Source organism: Priapulus caudatus, unplaced genomic scaffold (assembly GCF_000485595.1).
Source record: "Priapulus caudatus unplaced genomic scaffold, Priapulus_caudatus-5.0.1 Scaffold105, whole genome shotgun sequence".
Lineage (NCBI taxonomy): Eukaryota > Metazoa > Priapulida > Priapulimorpha > Priapulimorphida > Priapulidae > Priapulus > Priapulus caudatus.
In genome coordinates this window covers 262,200-275,417 of record NW_014577166.1, presented here as the reverse complement: position 1 = coordinate 275,417, position 13,218 = coordinate 262,200, and the positions used below count along the sequence as shown (strand labels likewise).

General features: G+C 39.3%; 2 protein-coding genes across 2 annotated transcripts in view; one reads left to right on the top strand and one right to left on the bottom strand.

The window, feature by feature from the left end:
- The window catches only part of LOC106805199 (nuclear receptor coactivator 2-like), a gene marked incomplete in the record, with an annotated part of 120,763 nt that extends 115,096 nt beyond the window's left edge, over positions 1 to 5,667 (bottom strand). Inside the window, 1 exon segment of the mRNA XM_014806699.1 lies at positions 5,603 to 5,667.
- A 266-nt stretch (positions 5,668 to 5,933) lies between these two features.
- On the top strand, positions 5,934 to 11,738 carry LOC106805198 (inositol polyphosphate 1-phosphatase-like). Its single transcript, XM_014806698.1, has 6 exons — positions 5,934 to 6,085; positions 9,447 to 9,662; positions 9,867 to 9,989; positions 10,476 to 10,611; positions 10,868 to 11,042; positions 11,657 to 11,738. The coding sequence occupies exons 2-6, from the start codon at positions 9,459 to 9,461 to the stop codon at positions 11,736 to 11,738; spliced, it is 720 nt and encodes a 239-aa protein (XP_014662184.1). The 5' UTR covers positions 5,934 to 6,085; positions 9,447 to 9,458.
- The last annotated feature ends 1,480 nt before the right edge of the window (positions 11,739 to 13,218 follow it).

Below are 13,218 nucleotides of genomic sequence, written 5' to 3'. Positions count from 1 at the left end.
GTCTCTCATAATCTCATCTCCTCCTCCGTCCTTTTCTACTCTCTTTCTTCTCTCTGTTTCTCTCTCTTCGCCGAGCTCTCGTCTCCTCTCCTCCTCTCGTCTCGGTCGTCTCGTTTCTCTTCTGTCTTCAATTCTCTCTCTCTCTGTCTCTCTACGGTCATCGTCGTTTCGTTGATCTCTTCTTCAGATCTCGGTCTCCTCTCTCGTCGCTCTCGCTCTTCTCTTCTCGTCTGCTCTCTCTCTCGTCTCTTCTCTCTCGTCTCTCTCTGCTCTCCTCTTCTCTCTCTCTTTTTCTCTCTTCTCTCTCTCTGTGCTGTCTTCGTCTCTCGTCGTATCTCTCTCCTTCTCTCGTCTCTCTCTCTCTCTCTCTTTCTCTCTCTTCTTTCTCTCTCAGTCTCTCTCTTCTCGTCTCTCTGCTTCTGTCGGCTCTCGTCTCTCTCTTCTCTCTCTCTCTCTCTACTCTCTCTCTCTCTCTCTCTCTCGGTCCTCGTCTCTCTCTCTCTCTCTCTCTCTCTCTCTCTCTCTCTCTCTCTTCTCTTTCTCTCTCTCTCTCTCTATCTCTCTCTCTTCTCTCGTCTCTCGTCTCTCTCTCTCTCTTCTCTCTCTTCTCTCTCTCTCTCTCTCTCATCGCTCTCTCTCTCTCTCCTCTCTCTCTCTCTCTTCGTCTCTCTCTCTTCTCTCTCTTCTTCTTCTCTCTCTCTCTCTCTCTCTCTCTCTCCTCTGCTCTCTCGGCCCTCTCTCTCGTTCTCGTCTCTCTCTCTCTCTCTACTCTCTCTCTCTTCTCTTCTCATTCTCTCTTTCCTCTCTCTCTCTCTCTCTCTCTCTCCTCTCTACTCTCTCTCTCTCTCCTCTCTCTCTCTGCTCTCTCTCTTCATCTCTTCTCTTCTCTCTCTCTCTACTCTCTCTCTCTCTCTCTTCTTCTCTCTCTCTGCTCTCCTCTCTCTCTCTCTCGTCTCTCTATCTTCTCGTCTTCTCTCTCTCTCTCTCTCTCTCTCTCTCTCTCTACTCTCTCTCTCTCTCTCTCTCTCTCTCTCTCTCTACTTACTAGGGGTGTTGCACGTGATAGGTTAGTCACAATGTTTACACTTATTGTTGGATTCAACTTTGGTTTTTGTGGTTTTATTAATACAATAAGACTGGACAAAATAGAAATTAATTAATATGTCACATTTCACAAAAGAGCACTTTTTTTCTGGCTATTATCTATTCTGCATATTATCTATGCCACAAGAAATTATTTAGGTTGCTTTCACACAACAGAAGCCCAACACTTGAAGGTGGCTGAAGAGCGCTGGTAATTGATTCTTACACACAACCATTATGCGTACATTAGTTAATGCTCAATAACCTGTGCAAAAAGATAAGTCGACAAATTTCCTCATTTAAACTGCCAAAAAGCTGCAGCATAGCAAATGTATTTCCGTTAGTTGTCATCATACGCTATCCCAGGTTCGTCTTGTTATTCATGTATGCAGCAGAAGAGGACGTCCAGCACGTAAAAAGCTGCAATGTTTCGGGGCATCGATAGCAGCATCCATCGTGCATGGATGCAAAAATGGCATGAAGGATGGCAGTGTTCATTTTGATAATATTTGTTCATAATAACAGACACGTCACCAACAACATGAGAACAATTTATGCAAAAGACGATTGAGATCTAATCCTTCTGCCCTATTCTAGCGTCTGAGCTTTCCATCCTGTTGGCAGTTCTTGTACAGGCTCGAACTTCTGTTGTACATGATGCGCTATACGGCGCGGCCAGACGACTAGCTGTCACGATTCTGGGCTACCGGTTTACATGTATTAATGCCTTAACTCTGAAGAGCATGAGAAAACGCCAGGAGAGTCAACAGCACTGAGCGTTCCACTGGGCGTATGGCCCACACCGATATGCAAAAAATTCGACTGGGCGAGTATAAAGACAACATACATGCACATGTTAGGGGCAAAAAAATGTTAGGCGAAGTGAAAAAAAAAACAGCTTCAAGCGCCCTGAACCAGCTAGCTTCTTTTTCCTGTTCTCCGGTTGAAGACTACCGGTGAAAGCGAAGCCTATTGTTGCGATTAGACCTGGCACCAGACCTACCTGCACATAGTGGCCATGAAGATTTACAGCACAATCTCCACAATTGTCTCTCTGGAAGAGGTACCCGAACGTGAAAAAGCAATGTAGGGGTATAGAAGTTGTTTAATGTTATTATTATTTAGTAGTTGTCAATCAGGTTGTAATTTCGTATCGATCATCGGTTGGGACCCAAGTAACCGATGAATCGTTTTACATATCGGTTTACTCGGGGTGACTTGATGGCCTGTGTGTGACGTACGTCGTGTGCCATGTTAGTGTGTGGCATGTATGTGCTTGGTTATAGCAGTGTTTGAGGATGTTTGTCTTGCACTGTTTCTTTACTGTGTGTATAATATGTATGATTATAGCAAGGATAAATATGATATAAGCTAGCGAGAATATCTCTGATTCTCATAAACTTTTTCAAATTTTTTTTTTCAATTTTTTTTTTTTTTTATGAATTGATCCTTATGGAATTTTTGAATGAAACCAAGCGCTGTGGACTTCGAGCCACTGTTCAACCGATGATCGAGTATAATCGATGATCGTGACATCACTAGGATATACACATTCAGTATTAATAATTTTTCACCTGGAAATTTCAGAAAAACATTCTATAAATTCCTATACAGGATTTGTTTGATAGGTAAAATGTTTGCTGACATTTATCATTAAAAAGTTTAAAATTTAAGGGTTGAACTCATGTTTAAAGATAATGCATTCAGTGCCCTGTTGTGACGTCATGCTCATAAAATGTAAACCAATAAAGTATGCAAAGGTACTAGTAAGACACCAAATTTTGCAGGCACAACATATTTTTCACATTTCCAATTCCAAACAGAAACTGGAACACACTGTGACATGGGAAATATATGGAACATTTTTACTGATATAGTCATAGTTCTTGTCACCTTAAGTATTCAGTTTTTTTCTCAAAATATCTCTACTCACTAGATATATTACGTATGTATATAGACATATGTACACTAGATATATGTTTATATTTACATATTTACATGATACTGTCATCTAATTTTTTTTCACCGTTATTGCAACAAGCATCTCCAATTTTGCCGTCATTTTGTCACATTGTTGAACAAGCGACCACTGACAAACATTCACCCAGGGGTTGAAATTAACTTTTGAACAAGGGAGTCTGTTACAAGGGAGTCCAACAGACTCCCTGCTCTCAAAAAGAGGGAGTACGCAGCAAAATAAGGGAGTCCGCAGTCTGAAGTTTAAAACTAAAGATATTAACAATAACGCATGTGCTTATTTTGAAGATTCATGTGGTTGCACGTCTGCCAAATTTTCTTTGAACGTTTGCTGAAAAAATACGGTAATTCCACGAGGTCATGCTCTGGAACAAACTAGTAACTTAGTATATAGTAGAATTTTCAGGGAGTGACACGGACTCCTGCATATGTCAAATCAGGGAGTCCGACAGTAAATATGGGAGTATTTGACTCCGAACTTGCGTTAATTTCGCACCCTGTTCACCAATAGGAGAAGGCAGCACAGGTGTCTAGCATTGCCAGCACCATACGACCATGCGAGAAGCGCTGCACAAGAATGCAGTCAGCTTCCTAGCCATGTTCTCAGTATGTATTAGACAAATGAAGCCTGTTCATTGCACTCGATCATCTGAGTGTGATCACTGCTTTCGGCATGCGCCATCTTCTAAAGATCCTTTTAAATTTAGCTTCTTTGTTTCTGTTATTCCGTATTGAAACTCTCCCTTCGTTTTAAATAAAGCAAATTTGTGGCTTTTTCTATTTCGATCCGCAATGTTGATATGTCGATTTGATCAAATTGTCTCTCCATCTTCGATATAGTCCCTTGAACTTTGAAGACTATTATTTACGAGGTTTACGAGGTAAAATTAAAGGGAGATACTTTCCCCTAGAGTTTTAGAGTATAATGACAACAGTAAATTATGAATAAATAATAGCGCATACCTCCAAATTTCTATAATTACTCATTCACGTTTGTCATAAAACAAGTTAAACAACGTTGAATTTCATAATCTTCATTTTTGGGCACTGACATGACACCCGCGATTATGCTGCCACCCTAAAAAAGTTGCGCATTTGCTAATTTATTTTGCATGTTACAGACTGAGGGCCAATCACAAAAGTGCAATTATATTTATACCTGAATGCTATTTAACCAAACGATATTTATTTTAGGACAAATTCGTCCATATTATAACTGAAACTAAGTGTCATTTATAAGATATTGCAATACTTCTGCTCTCAAATAAAAAAATAAGAAACACCCTCTCTCTGTAGCCTGCAGCCGAAACGTTGCTTTGCACAACTTTTTCAGTGAGTGCACTTCGTGGCGCCACCGTCACTGTAAGCAATGGTATAGCCGTCGGTTTTATAAAAAATAAAAAATAAATATTGACGCATAAAACTTTTTATGTAGCGTAATTTTAACCTATTTTATCTGAAAATATCAAGAGAACCTATAGTAATAAATCCCTTTAAACAAAATTTATTCACAATGTGCACTGATATATAGTTTTTAGACATGTGCATTAGTAACACAAGTAGTACACTACAAGTACAGGCACCTATGGCTGTGCTGCTTTTCAACAATCAATCATAACAAATAACGCTGCAAGTGTTAAACGTGAAACTGTTTAAGTGTTTTATACAAACTAGCAATACTGCCAATACTAGTAATATTAATAAGTAGTATGCATAGACAGTTTTAGACACTGTCATTGACAGTAACCGCGTCGAAAGCGCTGCAGGTACCAGTCTACTACACTAGTTAATCCAGGCTGAGAGCCTAACGCCAATACACAGGTTATTCGATGTATTACCGTTTTTTAGACGGTGTGCGTGTTACAGGCACTTGAAGCGTCTCAATAAAGAAAAATAATGCTAAATAAACACGAAATGTATTTACTACCAAAGTCTTATGTTTCTCTACTCTCTTTCACCTATTTGCTATTATTGCCGATAATTTCCTGTAAATGCTGTTCAAATGCTGCTCTTCAACACACACGTACACCGCACGCACAGCGCTGCACGTTTACACATATATTAGATAGACCGAGTATAATATAGTATATATATTTATATATATATATATAAGTGTAAACGTGCAGCGGAGTGCGTGTGTGTCGCAGAGGAGCATTTGAACAGCATTTACAGGAAATTATCGGCAATAATTTCGGCGAAAGAGAGTAAAGAAACATGACTCTTTGGTAGTAAATACATTTCGTGTTTATTTAACACTATTTTTCTTTATTGAGACGGTGCCTGTGGTGGGGGGTAGTGTTACTAACACTACCCGCACACTGCCTAAGACTGTTAGCCCTTAGCCTACCTAGTAGTAGTACCTACTGTTAGTTACGAGTCCGACTGACACTGCCGAGTTACACAAACTCAGAAACACTGAACACTCGGACTCTACGGATAAACAAGTACTTGTGGCGTGATTGTCACTTATTACTATCAGCTAAGTTGTAAAACGAACAAGCATGTAAACCCTCTGATTAGTTTTACTTAATTGATGACTTACTTTTGAGCTTTTCTAAGTTATCTCGTACACTCTTCAGTTTACCATATGATCGCAAAGTTTTAGACAAATCCGATAAAAATTTATCTGCCGCCACCTGCTGGAACGATATTGAATATTTTGTCGCAAAAAAATTTTATTACCTTAGTCAAACAACTACTACTAACGTGTTTTTCTAGATGATGTGAAAGACACAAAATAATCAACACACTTAGTTAGTGTGAATCGGACTGACACAATCCGAATTTGATGGAATACTTGCACAGAAACTGTTTAGAAACAAGGCAACAACAGTCTCCATGTTTTGCGTAATATCCTGTGGTCACGGTTTACGGGGCTACCGGAAATCACATAATATAAGCATAGTGTCGACGACACGCGATGACTGCTTCCTTCGTTGTCACGGTGTGATCATTCCCAGTAGCATTAGCCATTGGCATTACTACTAGATTTTGACATAAGTAACTTTTAGTGGTTAAGATCAAGGTTTGTATTAAACGTGTGACAAAGTGTCAGTATCTGTGGAAGGAATGCAGTTTCGTCTAGTTTGGGACGGGCTAGCTCCAAGAAACGGTATTGCTAGGGTTAGAATACCGTGTATAGACCATGTATAGACCTTAGACCATATAGACCATGTATAGACAATCCGTCGCACAGCCTGGTCGGGCTATTCAAACTTTCAAGGGGAAAACATAAAATCAGGCAAAAATGAATTACGCTAACTCGCAGGCTTGTGGCACATTACCGCCGTATGCATCACATTACTGATGCATGTACTTTGCACTGATGACATATATGTTATCTGCTAGTATTAATAATCCTATAGATGCATAACTTCATGCAGTACATCGCCGATTTTCGGCCAATGTTAAATTATAACCTTACCGACGTGTATTTTGTTTGACTAGTGTGCTATTAGCCCACTGCGAGCATTGTTATGTCTAAATGTGTTATGCCAGCTTTACTGGGTACATATGTAATATACTTGTGTTTTACGTGTAGTTGAGATGAAATAGTTAGCACTATTTTTACGCATTGTTACCGGCAGATAACACCGGAGTGGTGGTGGCACCTATGGTCAGTTATGAGAACAGACCACTATTAAATCCTCCATTAATTCCTATACTTAAGAATTGAATTTCAGGAGCTGAAAAATAGTATTTCGCCCGTTTTCGGCCGAGTGGCTAGATATTAAAGCTAGGTAGCCATGTACTTCAGCTGTGCACCATGTGAGTTATGACATATGTTGTCCAGCGTTTTAAAAATATATCGCGAATTTAGTAACCGACACCACAAATGTGCCTGAAAAACTTGCGCAGTCGGATAGGGGCCATACATTGAAAGAATTTGTTTTAAATTACCAGTAACCATCCACCCATCTCAATGTGCATGTCATTGCCACACACGATAGCCAGCCTAAATAATGCAACCACAAAACATCGCGTGAGCTTTAGTGCACGAGCTGCAGGCCCTCCGATTGGTCGGCCGATGACGCGTCACATCCTCTAACCTATCAGGGTAATGAACCGGTAGTGATTTAATAGTGGTCACGGGCCTGTATACAGTCTTCACGAATGAAATTTCTAAACACTGGACCTTCGGCCCACCAAGCCAGCAAAATTTACTGGACCGGACTAAATTTTACTGGACCAATATTATTTTGACATTTTTGACAATAAAGAACAAAACAGTAATATCATTTTGTATTTTACCTATAATAATACCTCCTACACACTGCTATGATAACAGTAGTAATACCTATCAAATATACAGCACATACCTTCTACACACTACAATAAAAGCTGCAAAATAGAAAAACAACTCTGCGTTAGTCGTCAGTGAGCATGTATCACACATTCCTTCTACACACTGCTATGATAACAGTAAGAATACCTATCAAATGTATCACACATTCCTTCTACACACTGCTATGATAACAGTAAGAATACCTATCAAATATACATCACATACTTTCTACACACTACAATAATAACAGTAGTGATAAACCTATCAAATATAGTCGCATTCAAAATACAATTCAATACAATTCAATTTACAAATTCATTACATACTCGTGTTCAGAACGCCGTATTATTATTAATGATCCATAAATTTGCTTTTAGGACCGCATTTTTCCCGACGCAAAGTCACGCAATGCCATAAATTAGACTGGTACTTGCTCCCACTTCTGGGCTTAATTGCTCGTTGGGCGACTAGAGGTGGCAAACCGAGAGGTGGGAGCGAGTACCAGTCTATGCCATAAATTAGAATGGACGTGACGTTTGGTTAGCGATGAAACAAAGTTTAAAAAGTGTTATGTATATCTAGTACAGTAAGTAGTCTCATAAATACTTTGATAAATTATTTAAATACTGTAACTAGAGTGGCTGAAAAAAACTGGTGGACCGACGGTCCATTTAACTTGTTAAATTTACTGGACTGAGAGAGATTTTGGTGGTCTCGGACCACGGTCCACCGCCTAACGTCGAAGAATGTGTATAGAAACTTTTTTTTCTCGGAATCTGTCAAACGCAATAAAATACGTTCCGACAAACACCGCTGCACACGGGTGCAAAATTTTGGTTTAATTCGCTGTTTGGTTTTTGAGTTTTGGCGATTTCTTCGACCCCACCCACCCGGCTACAAGGCCATTCCGGTGCCCGTCTGCTTTGCGGAATGCCAAGTCGGTGCATAGTTCGAGTAGTTGCTAGAGTTGAATAGAATTATTTACATTGAATAAAATTGCATTCGCCTATGCGAAACCTGATATTCTATGTGATCAATAAAAAAAAATTTAAAAAATTGCACGTCGAATACAATTTCTCGGTAATTTAGAATGCCACATGATCGGACATAAAAAACTGGTCAAATTTTGCATTGGATTGAATATTTTTCTGAAAATAAAAGGACTATTTTGTCAAATTTGATGCTAAACGAACGCGACATGTCTTGTTGTCTGCTATGCCAAAAGCAGCACTTGGAAGCAATCGGTTATTTTTTTAGAGCAATTGAAGCGGATGTGGGAATAGTCCACCAGGTGGCGCTATCACATCATAGTGCTATTGGTAGACGTTCGTTGAATTTCAGGAGCTGAAAAATAGTATTTCGACCGTTTTCGGCCGAGTGACAATATTAAAGCTAGGTAGCCATGTATTTCAGCTGTGCACCATGAGAGTTATGACATGCTGTCCAGCGTTTTTAATAAATGTCGCGAATTTAGTAACCGACACCACATTTGTGCCTGGAAAACAGTCGTGCAGTCGAATAGGGCCATACATTGAAAGAATTCGTTTTAAATTACCAGTAACCATCCACCCATCTCCATGTGCATGTCATTGCCACACACGATAGCCAGCTTAAATAATGCAACCACAAAACATCGCGTCAGCTTTAGTGCACGAGCTGCGGGCCCTCCGATTGGTCGGCCGATGACGGGTCACATCCTCTAACCTAACAAGGTAATGAACCGGTAGTGAGTTAATAGTGGTCCCGTGTCTTATGTAGACTAACCAGCTGGCTCCAATACATGAAACAGGAACCTTTGCAGATTTCTACAGAAAAGATCACAGGAAGATGTGAAATTTGTGGAACTCTTTCTTTATTACACACCAGACAATACATTTCCAGTCACCAGAGGTCTTGATTATTTGTTATATTTCTGATAGAATTTGGTTTAATAGAATCATGTGCATGCCCCATTGCTTATTCAACACCCAGACATGGAAGTCTGCGTGCAGACTGATGTAAATTTTTACAGAAATGCTCACCCTCTCACACTAACCAGTAATCACAATGATAATAAATGTAAAAGTAATTGATAATCACACGTGTTTTTTGTTTGATGCAGATCTCGAGCAACATGCGGGAATTTTTAGAAGCTCTGATTAACGTCTCTGAAAAGGCGGCTAACATCGCGCGGCAGTGCCGCCAGGAGCGAGCTCTCTTTGAGCTGCTAGTGCAGGAGAAGACAGGAAATCAGAAGAATAAGAGGTTTCTCCAGGACTTCAAAACACTAGGAGACGTGTTGATTCAGGAAACTGTCAAGCATGATATTGGAAGAAAGGTATATGTGCCCATGAGAAATATCAAATTACTTTTTCTATAGAACTTTTTTATATTAGTCTTTTGTACACTTTACAAGTCGTTAGGCTGGCAGAGTTCATAGGTTAGCAACTTCGTGCAGCTTAAAGTCTTGTTCCAAACTGTAAAATGCAAAGCAATATGTGTTATTCCACCGGATCCAGTTACCACATTATTCGTGTTTTAGTTTCCAGACATCGCAGAACGGATATTTGGAGAGGAGAGCAATAAATTCACCAACACCAAGGGCGAGACTATTAGAGTAGATGTTAAGAACACAGAAGAGGAAACGTGTGAACTCTTAGCTAAGGTTTGTGTGATGACTGCTGTGGCAATAAGTCAATTCTTAAATACTTGTAGGAGCTTATAACATGCAACCCAAATTTAGAAAGTAATAATCTGAAAAAAGGTTTGGCTGCATAGTAGCCCCTGCTCCCCCAGGTATATGTTCACCATAAATAAGGCTGTATGTACACCTTTGTCGTTTTCGAGTTTCACCCCTGAAGTGCTTGGTATTTCATAAGCCCTTCTCACTGCCAGCATTGGTTAGTATATATATGCTATAGATTATTCCGCAGGGGTATAATGTACCATATTGTAGCTAAAAAAGCTTGGCTATGATTTCTGCTGCAACGACCTTTAGCTTATAAGGTGCAAGGTAGTTTTTGGAGACATTTTCTGAAGAAAATGCATTCTATAAGCTGCAAAATACACTATACTTATTATTTACACTTCGAAAACTAAAAACTAAATATTCTTATTCACCTAAAATGAGTAATTTAATCTCATTGTGTAGGTTCTTGATGGTAACATGGAGGCGGCTTGCTTATTAGCAGTAGCCGTACACAAAGAGGTCAGGATGAAAGTGGATCTAAATAATGTAACAATTCAGCTGCCGTTAAAAGATCTTGGAGTGTGGATAGATCCAATAGGTAAGCAACAATCATTGTGAAGTAAAACTTTGTAATTTCGTAATTAATATATCAAGTTATTTGACTGCAGTGCTTAGTGACCACATTCAGACCAAGCAGTTGTTGAGATGTGCACTAGCTACAGCATTTGTGTCATTTATTGGAAGTGAGAAAATTGAATTTTAACCCTACAGTACCGTTAAAGGTTAAAAAGACCATGTAATTACCACTTGAATTGTGAGTTGAATGTTTATGTCAGAATATTATTGTACTATAGATTCAACTGCAGAGTACATCAGTGGTGACTGTGGAGTAAAAGCAGTGAATGGCATTCACCCAGTTGGGCTGCAGTGTGTCACTGTGCTCATTGGCGTCTTTGACTGGGCAACTGGTGTGCCAGTTCTAGGTGTAATCAACCAGCCTTTCCATAAGTTGTCTGCCGAAGATGACAGGTAATACTATATACCTTTTCCACATTTATCGGTTGACTAAGTTGTTTTCTACCGTGCCATCGCATTATTGTTAAGCTATTAGCAAGCCTGCTAGAGATGCATGGTTGTCTTGCTCAGATTTGGCATAATCGATTTTTCTACAATCATTATCATTATTGATTTAAGCTTATGTGTCTAGTTCTAAGAGGCGCTTATGATGATATTGCATATGCACATATATTATAGTATATATTGTATATATATCTATTATTATTTATTATATATATGCGGTCGATAATTTTCGAGTAATGTTGGTCCCAGCAGGCGTATGACAGAATGAACATGTATTTTTCAATCGAATTGGGTCAGTATTCACTATCTGCACATGTTTTTTTAAGCAATAAACATTAAGACCTTTTTTAGGTCATCTGTAGTGCAGAATCATTGGACCAAGCGTTTTGCCAGGGAAAATTATGGTGTCGAAAATTGCGTTCTACTTTTGTTGTGTTCATAGACATGGCTGTCATTAAGCTAGTGATCTTCGGACAATCAATGCTGTATAGTGCAATTACAGAGTTGCCTTGAATTGTTTTTTATCCATTATGTTTGTATTAAGGTTTACTCCAAGTTTGCAGCATTCAGAACTTTGTGGAATCATTTTATGCTGAGCCTCAAAAGATGGAACCGTGTGAACGACCCAGGCGACATATGGAATAGAATGTTTTTTTTTCACATCTAAGAATCACTTTGAGCCATTACAAGTGGCTTTAATATTCGCAGAATTAAATACTAAGTGGCTAATTAAAAAAAAGGGATGACTTGAGGAATGCCATGAGCTTTCAGCTTGAATAAGGTGTAAATTTTGCAATTTGTCGTGTACGTAACTTGGACACATATTTGGCGAATCGACGCTAAAACAGAATCCTGTTCTTTGCACTCTATGCGCAGCAGTGTGTCCATATAATTGTGCAAAAAATAGGTACTTATTGCAATAAGATAACTCCATCATAGAACAGGGCTCCTTTGTAGGATTGATTTGGATAGAACGTGGAAAAAACAAAGAGTGACGATTCGAATGATACAGGATACACACAATCTGCTGGGATGGGGATACGTTCATTTTCAAAGGAGGCACCACCACCCACACACCACACCACACACACACACCATAATACGAACACTTAGTACATGGTTTACAAATGTTTAGCCACTAGTTAGATCCAATTGCTAAGTTATGGTTAGCACATGTATGAGGAACGACACCCCATGTTGGCAAATGATATATCAACACGACACACACACACACCCACACCAGTCACTACCAGCACACCACGAACACACACCGTGACAGCACCACACTACCACACACAACACGCGACACCAAACACCACCCCCCCAAGTGTATGCAACCTTGTTATGGACTGGACAGTATGTATGTCAAAACACACACCACACCCAACACATGTATTGCACCGAGACACGTTACGCTTGGAGGAAGCCTATGTGTGACGTGGTCATTGTTCGAACAAGGACGCTGATATAATACGAGATATTAGACTTCGGTACAGCTTCGTTTTGAATTGAATTTCGATGAATTACGTGTATATTTGATTATAAGGATCCTCCGTAAAGAATGTTTATTTTTGTCGATTAATGCAAGTACAATTTACATATTTTCATGAATTATAGTTTCTGTTCGTAATTACGGGACACGAAGAATATTTGTGCTCGTCGTGCCGTGTGCGCGATGACAAACTTTATTTTTAGATATCAAATTCGAGGAAAAAACTTTCAATTCAGGAGCGTACCAACGAGAAGGGGCACTTAATTTTTCTTACTAAATTAATCAAGAGATACGAAAAAAATTCATTAGGATTTAGTTTGCTATTTGATCTCCCGTTGTAGCGCTCGTTCGTAAAATGACTTTAACTTGCTAACGAACAAGGTGGTGCTTTGAACAGCCATCAGGTAAAAAAGAAGTCGGATCTGAGTATTTATTCAAACATCGACATGTCTGTATACTTTGCCCAAACATTATCTATACGGATCATAATATCCTATTCCTATGCTGCACCTTTTAGGCAGTTCGCGTGGGCTTTTAGACATCGTTTATTTATGCTTGAATCAAGACTTAGAGTGATATACTTCACTGGACGGTGTACGTTACCGTGTTAACGTTACGTAAACTGGCAACCAA